Source organism: Anomaloglossus baeobatrachus, chromosome 6 (genome assembly GCF_048569485.1).
Source record: "Anomaloglossus baeobatrachus isolate aAnoBae1 chromosome 6, aAnoBae1.hap1, whole genome shotgun sequence".
NCBI classification, from domain to species: Eukaryota; Metazoa; Chordata; class Amphibia; order Anura; family Aromobatidae; genus Anomaloglossus; species Anomaloglossus baeobatrachus.
The window spans coordinates 562,753,287-562,771,647 of NC_134358.1; the positions used below are offsets into that span (position 1 = coordinate 562,753,287).

At 47.5% G+C, this 18,361-nt stretch overlaps 1 protein-coding gene across 1 annotated transcript in view; it reads left to right on the forward strand.

Annotated features, from left to right (window-relative positions):
* Positions 1 to 18,361, forward strand: part of ZBTB47 (zinc finger and BTB domain containing 47) — a 62,650-nt gene that overhangs the window by 12,462 nt on the left and 31,827 nt on the right. Inside the window, exon 2 of the mRNA XM_075315741.1 lies at positions 824 to 2,224. Coding sequence (XP_075171856.1) covers positions 824 to 2,224 — 1,401 coding nt within the window. The remainder of the gene's footprint in view (positions 1 to 823; positions 2,225 to 18,361) is intronic.

The window sequence follows — 18,361 nt, forward strand, 5'->3', positions numbered from 1 at the left end:
ACCAGGTACAGGCAGGACAGGAACCAGGTGCCAATAGGCAGGACTGCCTGAGACCGGGTATAGGCAGGACAGGACTGGAACCGGGTGCCAACAGGCAGGGCGGGCTGGTAACCAGGTACAGGCAGGACAGGACGGGTGACCTGACAACTGACTAAAAAAAGAACTCAACTGATTAACAGGACTAATGGTGTTGAACAGGCACCTCCCCTAGTGGGAGTTTGCCTTAAATTCCCAGTGCCTTTCAGCGATAGGCTGAGAGACACTTCCTAGGATTGGTATGCTGGATCTTTTAAGAGAGGGACAGCTGCGCACTCCTTAGGAGAACTCCCGGAGGTCCAGTGAATCAAGTACAGACTCCGGGAGGAGGAGCCGTTCATGTGGAGGAGAGGCAGGGACATCGGCAGCGTGGAAGGACTAGGCCGTGTCGGAGAGTTAAAGGGCGTCCCTGCAGGAGAGCAAGGAGTGCAGGGATGCAGCGTTACAGCCATGTTAGGCAGGAATAATTTGGGCCAGTTAGATATGACTCTGGAGCGTCTCCATCTCCTTGACTAGCAAATGGCGCAAGCGGGGATTAAACAATTTTTTATCAACATGGCACATCGTCAGAGGTCACTAAGGAAACGGTAAGACGAGAGCTATCAAGAAGTGGTGGCACTTTGGGGATAGAGACATTTTGATAGGTTCCCATTAAGAACTGTTGTCTACGTAGAGCGTTGACCATGTCTAAGAAGGTCCCACTGGTTTAGATGAGTCCATCAGGGACCAATTGTTTCCTGGTCATTCCTTTTCTTTCATTAATTTTCTTTTTCTTGTCTTTCCGCAGTTGATAGTGGAGAAGACAACGGACTACCCCTCCACGGAGTATTCTCTGGTGGAAGATGTGGCTCTTCACTTCACCTGTTTGATGGACAGACTCAACGAACAACGTCTGTTCCAGCCCGACCTCTGTGATGTGGATATTGTACTGGTCCAGCAGAAGAGCACCTTCCCGGCTCACAAGGGCGTTCTCGCAGCGTACAGCCAATTCTTCCATTCTCTCTTCACCCAGAACAAGCAGCTACAACGGGTGGAACTGTCCCTGGAAGCCTTGACGTCCCGAGGTTTCCAGCAGATCCTCAACTTCATCTACACATCTAAGCTATTAGTCAATGGCTGCAACGTACAGGACGTGTTAAACGCAGCCGCCGTCTTGCAGATGAATGAGATCGTCACGTCGTGCCAGGAGCTCATTCACAGCAGGTCGTTGAACCTGGCCTTGGCTAATGATGTTTTGGACACAGAGGACAATAGGAATGAACCCAGCGCGGTCATGCAGCCCCAGTTCTATAGGGAAATCAAACAAGAGGTGGACGCACCTCCGACAAAAATTTACGCCCGCGAGGGAAACGATCCCTACTCTGTTCGAGTAGAGGACAGTGTAAGTAAAGGACATATGCCGAATGCCGCCACGTCACCCAAGCAGTATTTCAAGGATGAGGAAAGGAGTGGGGCCCGGATCTGTAAAATCGAAGGGGCTGACTCTGAAGAGGACATTGAGAGCCAAGAGGCCTACAACCGAGAGCAGATCATCGTAGAGGTCAACCTAAATAACCAGACACTAAATGTTTCGAAAGGAACTGAGGGGAAGGGCGGTCCGACCGACCCAGTAGCTGTCCTAGACCGATCCGATGGGGACGACCGGGGATCGGAAGAAGACGGAGATGACGAGAACGATGAAGAAGAAGGTGTCCTAGACGAGGAGGAGGACTTTCTTGACATGCTGGAGGACGAGGACGATGACATCTTGCCGAGCGAAGAAGACGACCTAGAAGAACCCCACGAGGAGGAGGAAGAGGAAGAAGAGGAGGAGGAGGAGGAAAAGGACAATGATGACTCAGCAGAGACAGCCAAAGATGAAAACTCCCCGGAAGACGGGAGCAAGTCGCCCAGCGAAAACGAGTCCACCATGTTAAGGAAAGATGGAAAAGGGTCGCGTAACCGAGGAGGCGGTGGGAGGCGGAAGAAGAAAGGGCAAGATGCTTTGGGACAAAAGGCCAAATTTGACGAGAAGCAGCATTTTCCCTGTAAGAAGTGCCCTAGGGTTTTTAATAATAGGTGGTATCTGGAAAAGCACATGAACGTCACCCACAGTCGCATGAGGATTTGCGATAAATGTGGCAAGCGGTTCCTTCTGGAGAGCGAGCTGATGCTGCACCACCAGACAGACTGTGAAAAGAACATACAAGTAAGTCAGCCGCTCCGCCGCGGCCACGTGTGCCGCTGTATTGTGAAATCGCGTGTACCCAACCCTGGTGTATCGGAAGGGAGGACGCCAATCCTAAATGTCCATCCTGAGCCCCAGATCACGGCAGTGGAGACCCAACATGGAGCGTCATGTTCTGCACTCTAGTCACATCCAAAGCTTACGCTCAGCCGGGATGATGGTGGATACTGTCACCCTCGCAATGCGGTTGGGTTTTATCTCTAGCAAAGTTTTGCCTGCAGCTTTGGATGTGACTGGAGTATAAGCCGTGACATAGCGCCATGTCAAGCCCTTCTTGCTAACACTGTGCTCAGTTACTGCATTCAGGGTGTCATTGTTATTCCTGCCTGGAGGAGGTAATATCTATCATCCGATCTAAAGTCTCTTACTAATCAGGTAAAAGCTAATTTCTAGATTTTGCTTTTGTTTTAATCCTAAGGAGTCATAACATCACACCCGTATACATTTATATACTTCCAAGATGTTAACTAGTGATGAGCGGGCACTACCATGCTCGGGTGCTCTGTACTGGTAACTAGTGATGAGCGGGCACTACCATGCTCGGGTGCTCTGTACTCGTAACTAGTGATGAGCGGGCACTACCATGCTCAGGTGCTCTGTACTCGTAACTAGTGATGAGCGGGCACTACCATGCTCGGGTGCTCAGTACTCGTAACTAGTGATGAGCGAGCACTACCATGCTCGGGTGCTCTGTACTCGTAACTAGTGATGAGCGGGCACTACCATGCTCAGGTGCTCTGTACTCGTAACTAGTGATGAGTGGGCACTACCATGCTCGGGTGCTCTGTACTCGTAACTAGTGATGAGCGGGCACTATCATGCTTGGGTGCTCTGTACTCGTAACTAGTGATGAGCGAGCACTACCATGCTCGGGTGCTCAGTACTGGTAACTAGTGATGAGTGGGCACTACCATGCTCGGGTGCTCTGTACTCGTAACTAGTGATGAGTGGGCACTACCATGCTCGGGTGCTCAGTACTGGTAACTAGTGATGAGCGGGCACTACCATGCTCAGGTGCTCTGTACTCGTAACTAGTGATGAGTGGGCACTACCATGCTCAGGTGCTCTGTACTCGTAACTAGTGATGAGCGGGCACTACCATGCTCGGTACTGGTAACTCATGGTAGTGCTCACTAGTTACGAGTCCTGAGCACCCGAGCATGGTAGTGCCCGCTCATCACTAGTTACGAGTACTGAGCACCCGAGCATGGTAGTGCCCGCTCATCACTAGTTACCAGTACTGAGCACTCGAGCATGGTAGTGCCGGCTCATCACTAGTTACCAGTACTGAGCACCTGAGCATGGTAGTGCCCACTCATCACTAGTTACGAGTACTGAGCACCCGAGCATGGTAGTGCCCGCTCATAACTAGTTACGAGTACTGAGCACCCGAGCATGGTAGGTGCTCGATACTCATAACTAGTGGTAGCTGGACCCAGACTAGACTATAAAAGTCCGGATCCGTTCTGTTTCAAATGTAACCGAGTGTCGGGTCCGGAATTCTCAGGGAATTCCGGCTAAAAACCCGGATCCAGCACTCAGGAAGTAATAATAATAATAAGAATGAAGCAAAGGCTTCATACTTATCGAGTCTTCGGCGTGGCTTTACACTGCTCCTGCTTCGCTCATTCACTTTCGGGGCCACTCATTATTGCTCATCCATATGCACGGCTTTGCCTGCCCCCCATGGTCACCCTGGCATCTGCGATTGATTGCAGTCAGACGTGACCCCACACTATGGTTGCAGTCAAAGGCTGTCCCAATCACAGGCACTGTCTGCGAGTCTCTATCGTGGTATGAAAATAAATAAAACAATATTATGATACACAGCACAGAAAAAAAAAATGGCTGCAGCCCCAGCCATGCGCTTATCTTGGCTGTGTAACAAAATAAGAGAAACCACATGCGGCTTTTTTTTTTTTCTTTTTTTCTTTATTCTTGAAATAATTTTAATAAAACAGTGTATGGTCCCCCTCAATTTAGATACCTAGCCATGATAAAGCCCAACAGCTGGGGGCTGTTATTCTCAGGCTGGGGAGACCCAAGCCCATTGGTCTGCCTCAGCCTAAAAACAGCAGCCTGCAATCGCTCGGAATTACAGCAACCATTAGATGTGACAATTCCGACACTTCACCCGGCTCTTCCCGATTGCCCTGGTGCAATAGCAGTTGGGGTAATTAGGGGTTAATAAGTCCCCAGCGGTCACTAAGCCCTAAATTAGTGATGGGGAGACTCTTAGACACCCCCATTACTGATCTGTAAGTGAAAAGAAATAAAGACTAACACCGAAAAAATCCTTTATTTGAAATAAAAGGCAAAAAAGCACACTTTCATCAATTTATTAACCCCAAAAACACTCCTGCAGGTCTGACGTAATGCACACAAGGTCCCACGACTATTTCCGTTCTGCTACAACTGAATTCACACCTAGGGGCCATAGGACATGACCGCACGCTGTGTGGCTCAAGCAGAGACTGAGTGAGCCCGCGATCATCGATGGCGTCACTCAGGTTAGTTGCAGTCACAGCTGGTGGTTCCCACGGCCCTCCACCTGTGACCGCAAATAAACTGATTGACGTTACCTCTGATCAGTCTGTCTGAAGCTCACAGTGGGCAGTCATGTTCTATGGCTCTTGCCGTGAGCTTCAGATGTAGTAGAGCTGGAATCGTCTTGGGACCTTGTGTGGATTACGTCTGACGTGCAGGGGTATTTTTTAAGTTAATAAAGGGGTAAAAGAGAATGTTTGTTTGTTTGTTTTTTTTTTTTTTATCCTTTTATTTCAAATAAAGGATTTTTTCATTCTTTATTTCTTTTCACTTACAGATTAGTAATGGTGGGTCTCATAGACACCTCTCATTACTAATTAGGGCTTAATGACAGCTGGCAGCTGACATAAGCCCCTTATTACCCAGATTGGCATTGCACCAGGGCAATCGGTAACAGCCAGGTAAGGTGCTGGGACTGTCGCATATGATGAATGCGACAATTCTGGGTAGCTGCTGGCTGCTATCTTTAGGCTAAAGGGAGGCCAATAAGCATGAGTCTCCCCAGCCTGAAAATACGAGCACCCAGCTGTCGACTTTATCTTGGCTTGGTATCAAAACAGGGCGGAACCACACACTGTTGTGTGTTGGTTTTTTTTTTATTATTATTTTAAATAAATAATTAAAAAAAAAAAGTTCCTATTTTGATACACAGCCAAGATAAGCGCACGGCTGCGGGCTGCAGCTTGTAGCCATGGCTTTATCTGTTCTGGATATCATAATATGGGGGGACCCTCCGCCAATTTTTTTATTTATTTTTATAATACGATAGACCCATAGACAGCGACAGAAAGCAGTGCATATACATGAAGGCAATGAGCGGCCCCGGAATTGAATGCTCGGACTGGAAGCAGCGTACAGCTTGGATGGTTTTGGTTGTTATTGTGATTTAAAAAGAGAAAATACAGTAGTTTGACTAGTAATAGGGGGCACTCAAAGAGGTTCTTAAACCTTGCGCCCCTACTTCCCAGCACTCTGATATGATGCTGTCCGCGGATGCTGATAGGGGGAGTAGTCTGGTTTGGAATGTTGGGTTTATACGGAACACCTGAAGCTCTACCCTTTTCCGCCAGGGGTGCAGATGCAGTGACAGAAAATGGAGGCTCCGTAGCCGCTTTTTTCAGTAGCTAAGCCAGCAGCCTTGATTGTCTATCCATCGACCATGATGGAGAAGGGGGCTGGCATAGCTATTGTGAGCAGTCGGCCAGCCCCCTCCACAACCAGCACTTTGGGCATGGGGACAGAGGGAATGCTTTGATCAGGAACTGTCGCCAAGTGAGACCGGATTCACATCCATGTTTGTGGGGTTTGTTTTTTGGGAATCTGTCAGGTGATTTTGTAGAACAATACTAATTATATGACTTAAGGAGACCTTTCAGAATCAGTAACTTTTATTGCTCTCCCTATTCCTGTTATCTTGTTGTAAGCTCCATAGAATTCAGTGTGACTACTAGTTATTCAAGCATATGTAAATACAGACTGCATATTCACTGCTCCCACCTCTCAGTGCTGGCATCATTAATAGTAACACCCCCCCCCATACCCCCTGCCACCTCTCAGCAGTGATAGTGAGTGCACTGGGAGGGGGAAGCAATGAATATGCAGTTCTACAGCGTTTACAACAAGATAACAGGATAAGGTAGAGCAATAAAACTTATCCTGAAAGGGTCTCCTCAAGCCCTATTTGAAGATCATATTAGTAATGTACTACAAAATCGCCTGACAGATTCCCTTTCTAAGATATTTTTTTTTTAAGCATGGAAAACCCCTTAAGGTAGAACTTTCTGCTTGGACACGGTTTCTTAGATGCCACACACTCTTGCCACCTGACCACCGCTCCAGTAGATCTGTACATTTCTGACCAGCACTTAAGGGGTTAGTTTTGACGCTGGGTCCCTAAAGGACAAAAATTGGAGTCCTCTTTTAAGTAATGGTGGGCTCTTGATGCAACTGTGAGTGCGGCAATCTGTCTTATAAGTAGAGGTGGCTGTGTATAAACGCAGCGGTGAGAGGGTCACCTATAGAAATGTGCAACGTGTAAGGAGATGCTGAGGTCTTCAAAATCAAAAATGTCAAATGAGCTGAATTTTTTTTTTGCTGAAGGTGGCGGAGCTGAACTCTTCCTCTTATGATGATCTTCTGTGAAGGCACATGAGAAAACTAATTATTTTCCCAATTAAAGGGGTTCTCAACCTGTAGAAAATAGACGGGAGACCCAAAGATGGAGTTCCCTACTTTTTTTTTTTTTATGATGCAGCGTCTCACAGGAGCCCCCAGCCGATGCACTCATGTGGTATTGGGTCAGTTTTGTGGTCACTGATTTGTCAACAAAATAAGTAGTTCAAGCCGAACTAAGAAAATCTGTAATATATCAGGATCGGATAAACCTGCTTCTTTCTCTACTTATGAGCTGCTTCTTTTTCCACTTATGAGCCGCTTATTTTTCCACTTATGAGCCGCTTCTTTTTCCACTTATGAGCCGCTTCTTTTTCCACTTATGAGCCGCGTCTTTCTCCGCTTATGAGCAGCTTCTTTCTCCACTTATGAACCGTGTCTTTCTCCGCTTATGATCCGCGTCTTTCTCCGCTTATGATCCGCGTCTTTCTCCGGTTATGAGCCGCGTCTTTCTCCGCTTATGAGCCGCGTCTTTCTCCGCTTATGAGCCGCGTCTTTCTCCGCTTATGAGCCGCATCTTTCTCCGCTTATGAACAGCTTCTTTCTCCACTTATGAACCGTGTCTTTCTCCGCTTATGATCCGCGTCTTTCTCCGCTTATGATCCGCGTCTTTCTCCGGTTATGAGCCGCGTCTTTCTCTGCTTATGAGCCGCGTCTTTCTCCGCTTATGAGCCGCGTCTTTCTCCGCTTATGAGCCGATTCTTTCTCCGCTTATGAGCCGCATCTTTCTCCACTTATGAGCCACTTCTCCTCTCACCACCTCCTAAACTCCCCATCTACTCTAAAAAGTTGCTAAAATCCAACCTGCCTAAAATTAGACGGACCACCAACTCACTAAGGGAGCACATTACTGCTGCCTATTGAAGTCTATGGAGATGGGAATTTAACAACTGTTTTATCGTTTTTTTGGGGGGTGGGGGGGGTTTGCATTTAATCAGCAGTAAAACTGACCTGGTAATATGATTCTCCTGGTGCGTACGATGACGATGATACCAAACTTGAATATTTAGATAGAAGGTAAAGCTAATTAATTTTATATTTTCATAGATCGGACTTTTCTGCACATCTTCATACCAAATATGTGTTTTTTTGGTCTTATTACATTTCTTTGTTAACTAAAAAAAAGGGGGGGGATTAGAATTTTTATTTTATTTTTTTACATTTTTAAAACTTTTTTCTTAACTTTTTTTTTTAATGAACCTGTGAACATTGTATCACTTCCACTATATAGAAAACTCATTATTATATTTATATACTAAATATCACTGGACATCACAGAAGCTTTCACTTAATAGGCACGGGGGCATTCAACTGCACCCCCACATCCCCTAATATAGGCTGGATGTGAGCTCTGTGTGTCTCTCCCAGTAATATAGGCTGGATGTGAGGTCTGTGTGTCTCTCCCAGTAATATATCCTGGATGTGAGCTCTGTGTGTCTCTCCCAGTAATATAGGCTGGATGTGAGCTCTGTGTGTCTCTCCCAGTAATATAGGCTGGATGTGAGCTCTGTGTGTCTCTCCCAGTAATATAGGCTGGATGTGAGGTCTGTGTGTCTCTCCCAGTAATATAGGCTAGATGTGAGCTCTGTGTGTCTCTCCCAGTAATATAGGCTGGATGTGAGGTCTGTGTGTCTCTCCCAGTAATATAGGCTGGATGTGAGCTCTGTGTGTCTCTCCCAGTAATATAGGCTGGATGTGAGGTCTGTGTGTCTCTCCCAGTAATATAGGCTGGATGTGAGGTCTGTGTGTCTCTCCCAGTAATATAGGCTGGATGTGAGGTCTGTGTGTCTCTCCCAGTAATATAGGCTGGATGTGAGCTCTGTGTGTGTCTCTTAGTAATATAGGCTGGATGTGAGGTCTGTGTGTGTCTCTCCCAGTAATATAGGCTGGATGTGAGCTCTGTGTGTGTCTCTCCCAGTAATATAGGCTGGATGTGAGCTCTGTGTTTCTCTCCCAGTAATATAGGCTCTGTGTGTCTCTCCCAGTAATATAGGCTCTGTGTGTCTCTCCCAGTAAAATAGGCTGGATGTGAGGTCTGTGTGTCTCTCCCAGTAATATAGGCGGGATGTGAGGTCTGTGTGTCTCTCCCAGTAATATAGGCTGGATGTGAGGCCTGTGTGTCTCTCCCAGTAATATAGGCTGGATGTGAGCTCTGTGTGTCTCTCCCAGTAATATAGGCTGGATGTGAGCTCTGTGTGTCTCTCCCAGTAATATAGGCTGGATGTGAGGTCTGTGTGTCTCTCCCAGTAATATAGGCTGGATGTGAGCTCTGTGTGTCTCTCCAGTAATATAGGCTGGATGTGAGCTCTGTGTGTCTCTCCCAGTAATATAGGCTGGATGTGAGGTCTGTGTGTCTCTCCCAGTAATATAGGCTGGATGTGAGGTCTGTGTGTCTCTCCAGTAATATAGGCTGGATGTGAGGTCTGTGTGTCTCTCCCAGTAATATAGGCTGGATGTGAGCTCTGTGCGTCTCTCCCAGTAATATAGGCTGGATGTGAGCTCTGTGTGTCTCTGCCAGTAATATAGGCTGGATGTGAGATCTGTGTGTGTCTCTCCCAGTAATATAGGCTGGATGTGAGCTCTGTGTGTGTCTCTTAGTAATATAGGCTGGATGTGAGCTCTGTGTCTCTTCCAGTAATATAGGTTGGATGTGAGCTCTGTGTGTCTCTCCAGTAATATAGGCTGGATGTGAGGTCTGTGTGTCTCTCTCAGTAATATAGGCTGGATGTGAGCTCTGTGTGTTTTTCCCAGTAATATAGGCTGGATGTGAGCTCTGTGTGTCTCTCCCAGTAATATAGGCTGGATGTGAGGTCTGTGTGTCTCTCCAGTAATATAGGCTGGATGTGAGCTCTGTGTGTCTCTCCCAGTAATATAGACTGGATGTGAGGTCAGTGTATCTCCCCCAGTAATATAGGCTGGATGTGAGATCTGTGTATCTCCCCCAGTAATATAGGCTGGATGTGAGGTCTGTGTGTCTCTCCCAGTAATATAGGCTGGATGTGAGGCCTGTGTGTCACTCCCAATAATATAGGCTGGATGTGAGGTCTGTGTGTCTCTCCCAGTAATATAGGCTGGATGTGAGGTCTGTGTGTCTCTCCTACTAATATAGGCTGGATGTGAGCCCTGTGTGTCTCTCCCAGTAATATAGGCTGGATGTGAGCTGTGTGTGTCTCTCCCAGTAATATAGGCTGCACTCACATCTGTGTGTCTCTCCCAGTAATATAGACTGGATGTGAGGTCTGTGTGTCTCTCCCAGTAATATAGGCTGGATGTGAGGTCTGTGTGTCTCTCCCAGTAATATAGGCTGGATGTGAGCTCTGTATGTCTCTCCCAGTAATATAGGCTGGATGTGAGGTCTGTGTGTCTCTCCCAGTAATATAGGCTGGATGTGAGCTCTGTGTGTTTTTCCCAGTAATATAGGCTGGATGTGAGCTCTGTGTGTCTCTCCCAGTAATATAGGCTGGATGTGAGGTCTGTGTGTCTCTCCTACTAATATAGGCTGGATGTGAGCTCTGTGTGTCTCTCCTACTAATATAGGCTGGATGTGAGCCCTGTGTGTCTCTCCCAGTAATATAGGCTGGATGTGAGCTCTGTGTGTCTCTCCCAGAAATATAGACTGGATGTGAGGTCTGTGTGTCTCTCACAGTATTATAGGCTGGATGGGAGCTCTGTACGTCTCTCCCAGTAATATAGGCTGGATGTGAGCTCTGTGTGTCTCTCCCAGTAATATAGACTGGATGTGAGGTCTGTGTATCTCCCCCAGTAATATAGGCTGGATGTGAGCTCTGTGTGTCTCTCCCAGTAATATAGACTGGATGTGAGGTCTGTGTATCTCCCCCGGTAATATAGGCTGGATGTGAGGTCTGTGTGTCTCTCCCAGTAATATAGGCTGGATGTGAGCTCTGTATGTCTCTCCCAGTAATATAGGCTGGATGTGAGCTCTGTGTGTCTCTCCCAGTAATATAGACTGGATGTGAGGTCTGTGTATCTCCCCCGGTAATATAGGCTGGATGTGAGGTCTGTGTGTCTCTCCCAGTAATATAGGCTGGATGTGAGGTCTGTGTGTCTCTCCCAGTAATATAGGCTGGATGTGAGCCCTGTGTGTCTCTCCCAGTAATATAGGCTGGATGTGAGCTGTGTGTGTCTCTCCCAGTAATATAGACTGGATGTGAGGTCTGTGTATCTCCCCCGGTAATATAGGCTGGATGTGAGGTCTGTGTGTCTCTCCAAGTAATATAGGCTGGATGTGAGCTCTGTATGTCTCTCCCAGTAATATAGGCTGGATGTGAGCTCTGTGTGTCTCTCCCAGTAATATAGGCTGGATGTGAGCTCTGTGTGTCTCTCCCAGTAATATAGGCTGGATGTGAGCTCTGTGTGTCTCTCCCAGTAATATAGGCTGGATGTGAGGTCTGTGTGTCTCTCCCAGTAATATAGGCTAGATGTGAGCTCTGTGTGTCTCTCCCAGTAATATAGGCTGGATGTGAGGTCTGTGTGTCTCTCCCAGTAATATAGGCTGGATGTGAGCTCTGTGTGTCTCTCCCAGTAATATAGGCTGGATGTGAGGTCTGTGTGTCTCTCCCAGTAATATAGGCTGGATGTGAGGTCTGTGTGTCTCTCCCAGTAATATAGGCTGGATGTGAGGTCTGTGTGTCTCTCCCAGTAATATAGGCTGGATGTGAGCTCTGTGTGTGTCTCTTAGTAATATAGGCTGGATGTGAGGTCTGTGTGTGTCTCTCCCAGTAATATAGGCTGGATGTGAGCTCTGTGTGTGTCTCTCCCAGTAATATAGGCTGGATGTGAGCTCTGTGTGTCTCTCCCAGTAATATAGGCTCTGTGTGTCTCTCCCAGTAATATAGGCTCTGTGTGTCTCTCCCAGTAAAATAGGCTGGATGTGAGGTCTGTGTGTCTCTCCCAGTAATATAGGCTGGATGTGAGGTCTGTGTGTCTCTCCCAGTAATATAGGCTGGATGTGAGGCCTGTGTGTCTCTCCCAGTAATATAGGCTGGATGTGAGCTCTGTGTGTCTCTCCCAGTAATATAGGCTGGATGTGAGCTCTGTGTGTCTCTCCCAGTAATATAGGCTGGATGTGAGGTCTGTGTGTCTCTCCCAGTAATATAGGCTGGATGTGAGCTCTGTGTGTCTCTCCAGTAATATAGGCTGGATGTGAGCTCTGTGTGTCTCTCCCAGTAATATAGGCTGGATGTGAGGTCTGTGTGTCTCTCCCAGTAATATAGGCTGGATGTGAGGTCTGTGTGTCTCTCCAGTAATATAGGCTGGATGTGAGGTCTGTGTGTCTCTCCCAGTAATATAGGCTGGATGTGAGCTCTGTGCGTCTCTCCCAGTAATATAGGCTGGATGTGAGCTCTGTGTGTCTCTGCCAGTAATATAGGCTGGATGTGAGATCTGTGTGTGTCTCTCCCAGTAATATAGGCTGGATGTGAGCTCTGTGTGTCTCTCCCAGTAATATAGACTGGATGTGAGGTCAGTGTATCTCCCCCAGTAATATAGGCTGGATGTGAGATCTGTGTATCTCCCCCAGTAATATAGGCTGGATGTGAGGTCTGTGTGTCTCTCCCAGTAATATAGGCTGGATGTGAGGCCTGTGTGTCACTCCCAATAATATAGGCTGGATGTGAGGTCTGTGTGTCTCTCCCAGTAATATAGGCTGGATGTGAGGTCTGTGTGTCTCTCCTACTAATATAGGCTGATTGTGAGCCCTGTGTGTCTCTCCCAGTAATATAGGCTGGATGTGAGCTGTGTGTGTCTCTCCCAGTAATATAGACTGGATGTGAGGTCTGTGTATCTCCCCCAGTAATATAGGCTGGACTCACATCTGTGTGTCTCTCCCAGTAATATAGACTGGATGTGAGGTCTGTGTGTCTCTCCCAGTAATATAGGCTGGATGTGAGGTCTGTGTGTCTCTCCCAGTAATATAGGCTGGATGTGAGCTCTGTATGTCTCTCCCAGTAATATAGGCTGGATGTGAGGTCTGTGTGTCTCTCCCAGTAATATAGGCTGGATGTGAGCTCTGTGTGTTTTTCCCAGTAATATAGGCTGGATGTGAGCTCTGTGTGTCTCTCCCAGTAATATAGGCTGGATGTGAGCTCTGTGTGTCTCTCCCAGTAATATAGGCTGGATGTGAGGTCTGTGTGTCTCTCCTACTAATATAGGCTGGATGTGAGCTCTGTGTGTCTCTCCTACTAATATAGGCTGGATGTGAGCCCTGTGTGTCTCTCCCAGTAATATAGGCTGGATGTGAGCTCTGTGTGTCTCTCCCAGAAATATAGACTGGATGTGAGGTCTGTGTGTCTCTCACAGTATTATAGGCTGGATGGGAGCTCTGTACGTCTCTCCCAGTAATATAGGCTGGATGTGAGCTCTGTGTGTCTCTCCCAGTAATATAGACTGGATGTGAGGTCTGTGTATCTCCCCCAGTAATATAGGCTGGATGTGAGCTCTGTGTGTCTCTCCCAGTAATATAGACTGGATGTGAGGTCTGTGTATCTCCCCCGGTAATATAGGCTGGATGTGAGGTCTGTGTGTCTCTCCCAGTAATATAGGCTGGATGTGAGCTCTGTATGTCTCTCCCAGTAATATAGGCTGGATGTGAGCTCTGTGTGTCTCTCCCAGTAATATAGACTGGATGTGAGGTCTGTGTATCTCCCCCGGTAATATAGGCTGGATGTGAGGTCTGTGTGTCTCTCCCAGTAATATAGGCTGGATGTGAGCCCTGTGTGTCTCTCCCAGTAATATAGGCTGGATGTGAGCTGTGTGTGTCTCTCCCAGTAATATAGACTGGATGTGAGGTCTGTGTATCTCCCCCGGTAATATAGGCTGGATGTGAGGTCTGTGTGTCTCTCCCAGTAATATAGGCTGGATGTGAGCTCTGTATGTCTCTCCCAGTAATATAGGCTGGATGTGAGCTCTGTGTGTCTCTCCCAGTAATATAGACTGGATGTGAGGTCTGTGTATCTCCCCCAGTAATATAGGCTGGATGTGAGATCAGTGTATCTCCCCCAGTAATATAGGCTGGATGTGAGCTCTGTGTGTCTCTCCCAGTAATATAGACTGGATGTGAGGTCTGTGTATCTCCCCCGGTAATATAGGCTGGATGTGAGGTCTGTGTGTCTCTCCCAGTAATATAGGCTGGATGTGAGCTCTGTATGTCTCTCCCAGTAATATAGGCTAGATGTGAGGTCTGTGTGTCTCTCCCAGTAATATAGGCTAGATGTGAGGTCTGTGTGTCACTCCCAATAATATAGGCTGGATGTGAGGTCTGTGTGTCTCTCCCAGTAATATAGGCTGGATGTGAGCCCTGTGTGTCTCTCCCAGTAATATAGGCTGGATGTGAGCTGTGTGTGTCTCTCCCAGTAATATAGACTGGATGTGAGGTCTGTGTATCTCCCCCAGTAATATAGGCTGGATGTGAGATCTGTGTGTCTCTCCCAGTAATATAGGCTGGATGTGAGCTCTGTGTGTCTCTCCCAGTAATATAGACTGGATGTGAGGTCTGTGTGTCTCTCACAGTATTATAGGCTGGATGGGAGCTCTGTACGTCTCTCCCAGTAATATAGGCTGGATGTGAGGTCTGTGTGTCTCTCCAGTAATATAGGCTGGATGTGAGCTCTGTGTGTCTCTCCCAGTAATATAGACTGGATGTGAGGTCTGTGTATCTCCCCCAGTAATATAGGCTGGATGTGAGCTCTGTGTGTCTCTCCCAGTTATATAGACTGGATGTGAGGTCTGTGTATCTCCCCCGGTAATATAGGCTGGATGTGAGGTCTGTGTGTCTCTCCCAGTAATATAGGCTGGATGTGAGCTCTGTATGTCTCTCCCAGTAATATAGGCTGGATGTGAGCTCTGTGTGTCTCTCCCAGTAATATAGACTGGATGTGAGGTCTGTGTATCTCCCCCGGTAATATAGGCTGGATGTGAGGTCTGTGTGTCTCTCCCAGTAATATAGGCTGGATGTGAGCCCTGTGTGTCTCTCCCAGTAATATAGGCTGGATGTGAGCTGTGTGTGTCTCTCCCAGTAATATAGACTGGATGTGAGGTCTGTGTATCTCCCCCAGTAATATAGGCTGGATGTGAGATCTGTGTGTCTCTCCCAGTAATATAGACTGGATGTGAGGTCTGTGTGTCTCTCCCAGTAATATAGGCTGGATGTGAGGTCTGTGTGTCTCTCCCAGTAATATAGGCTGGATGTGAGCTCTGTATGTCTCTCCCAGTAATATAGGCTGGATGTGAGGTCTGTGTGTCTCTCCCAGTAATATAGGCTGGATGTGAGCTCTGTGTGTTTTTCCCAGTAATATAGGCTGGATGTGAGCTCTGTGTGTCTCTCCCAGTAATATAGGCTGGATGTGAGCTCTGTGTGTCTCTCCCAGTAATATAGGCTGGATGTGAGGTCTGTGTGTCTCTCCTACTAATATAGGCTGGATGTGAGCTCTGTGTGTCTCTCCTACTAATATAGGCTGGATGTGAGCTCTGTGTGTCTCTCCCAGTAATATAGACTGGATGTGAGGTCTGTGTGTCTCTCACAGTATTATAGGCTGGATGGGAGCTCTGTACGTCTCTCCCAGTAATATAGGCTGGATGTGAGCTCTGTGTGTCTCTCCCAGTAATATAGACTGGATGTGAGGTCTGTGTATCTCCCCCAGTAATATAGGCTGGATGTGAGATCTGTGTATCTCCCCCAGTAATATAGGCTGGATGTGAGCTCTGTGTGTCTCTCCCAGTAATATAGACTGGATGTGAGGTCTGTGTATCTCCCCCGGTAATATAGGCTGGATGTGAGGTCTGTGTGTCTCTCCCAGTAATATAGGCTGGATGTGAGCTCTGTATGTCTCTCCCAGTAATATAGGCTAGATGTGAGGTCTGTGTGTCTCTCCCAGTAATATAGGCTAGATGTGAGGTCTGTGTGTCACTCCCAATAATATAGGCTGGATGTGAGGTCTGTGTGTCTCTCCCAGTATTATAGGCTGGATGTGAGGTCTGTGTGTCTCTCCTACTAATATAGGCTGGATGTGAGCCCTGTGTGTCTCTCCCAGTAATATAGGCTGGATGTGAGCTCTGTGTGTCACTCCCAGTAATCTAGGCTAGATGTGAGGTCTGTGTGTCTCTCCCAGTAATATAGACTGGATTTGAGGTCTGTGTATCTCCCCCAGTAATATAGGCTGGATGTGAGGTCTGTGTGTCTCTCCCAGTAATATAGGCTGGATGTGAGGTCTGTGTGTCTCTCCCAGTAATATAGGCTGGATGTGAGCTCTGTATGTCTCTCCCAGTAATATAGGCTGGATGTGAGGTCTGTGTGTCTCTCCCAGTAATATAGGCTGGATGTGAGGTCTGTGTGTCTCTCTCAGTAATATAGGCTGGATGTGAGGTCTGTGTGTCTCTCCCAGTAATATAGGCTGGATGTGAGGTCTGTGTGTCTCTCTCAGTAATATAGGCTGGATGTGAGGTCTGTGTATCTCTCCAGTAATATAGACTGGATGTGAGGTCTGTGTATCTCCCCCAGTAATATAGGCTGGATGTGAGCTCTGTGTGTCACTCCCAGTAATATAGGCTAGATGTGAGGTCTGTGTGTCACTCCCAATAATATAGGCTGGATGTGAGGTCTGTGTGTCTCTCCCAGTAATATAGGCTGGATGTGAGGTCTGTGTGTCTCTCTCAGTAATATAGGCTGGATGTGAGGTCTGTGTATCTCTCCAGTAATATAGACTGGATGTGAGGTCTGTGTATCTCCCCCAGTAATATAGGCTGGATGTGAGCTCTGTGTGTCACTCCCAGTAATATAGGCTAGATGTGAGGTCTGTGTGTCTCTCCCAGTAATATAGGCTGGATGTGAGGTCTGTGTGTCTCTCCCAGTAATATAGGCTGGATGTGAGATCTGTGTGTCTCTCCCAGTAATATAGGCTGGATGTGAGCTCTGTGTGTCTCTCCCAGTAATATAGGCTGGATGTGAGCTCTGTGTGTCTCTCCCAGTAATATAGGCTAGATGTGAGGTCTGTGTGTCTCTCCCAGTAATATAGGCTGGATGTGAGGTCTGTGTGTCTCTCCCAGTAATATAGGCTGGATGTGAGCTCTGTGTGTCTCTCCCAGTAATATAGGCTGGATGTGAGCTCTGTGTGTCTCTCCCAGTAATATAGGCTGGATGTGAGCTCTGTGTGTCTCTCCAGTAATATAGGCTGGATGTGAGCTCTGTGTGTCTCTCCCAGTAATATAGGCTGGATGTGAGCTCTGTGTGTCACTCCCAGTAATATAGGCTAGATGTGAGGTCTGTGTGTCTCTCCCAGTAATATAGGCTGGATGTGAGGTCTGTGCATCTCTCCCAGTAATATAGGCTGGATGTGAGCTCTGTGCGTCTCCCCCAGTAATATAGGCTGGGATGTGAGCTCTGTGTGTCACTCCCAGTAATATAAGCTGGATGTGAGCTCTGTGCGTCTCCCCCAGTAATATAGGCTGGATGTGAGCTCTGTGTGTCTCTCCCAGTAATATAGGCTGGATGTGAGATCTGTGTGTCTCTCCCAGTAATATAGGCTGGATGTGAGCTCTGTGCGTCTCCCCCAGTAATATAGGCTGGATGTGAGCTCTGTGTCTCTCCCAGTAATATAGGCTGGATGTGAGATCTGTGTGTCTCTCCCAGTAATATAGGCTGGATGTGAGGTCTGTGTCTCTCCCAGTAATATAGGCTGGATGTGAGCTCTGTGTGTCTCTCCCAGTAGTATAGGCTGGATGTGAGGTCTGTGTCTCTCCCAGTAATATAGGCTGGATGTGAGCTCTGTGTGTCTCTCCCAGTAGTATAGGCTGGATGTGAGGTCTGTGTGTCTCTCCCAGTAATATAGGCTGGATGTGAGCTCTGTGTGTCTCTCCCAGTAGTATAGGCTGGATGTGAGGTCTGTGTCTCTCCCAGTAATATAGGCTGGATGTGAGCTCTGTGTGTCTCTCCCAGTAATATAGGCTGGATGTGAGCTCTGTGTGTCTCTCCCAGTAATACAGGCTGGATGTGAGTTATGTGTGTCTCTCCCAGTAATATAGGCTGGATGTGAGCTCTGTGTGTCTCTCCTAGTAATATAGGCTGGATGTGAGGTCTGTGTGTCTCTCCCAGTAATATAGGCTGGATGTGACGTCTGTGTGTCTCTCCAGTAATATAGGCTGGATGTGAGCTCTGTGTGACTCTCCCAGTAATATAGGCTGGATGTGAGCTCTGTGTGTCTCTCCCAGTAATATAGGCTGGATGTGAGCTCTGTGTGTCTCTCCTAGTAATATAGGCTGGATGTGAGGTCTGTGTGTCTCTCCCAGTAATATAGGCTGGATGTGAGGTCTGTGTGTCTCTCCAGTAATATAGGCTGGATGTGAGCTCTGTGTGACTCCCAGTAATAT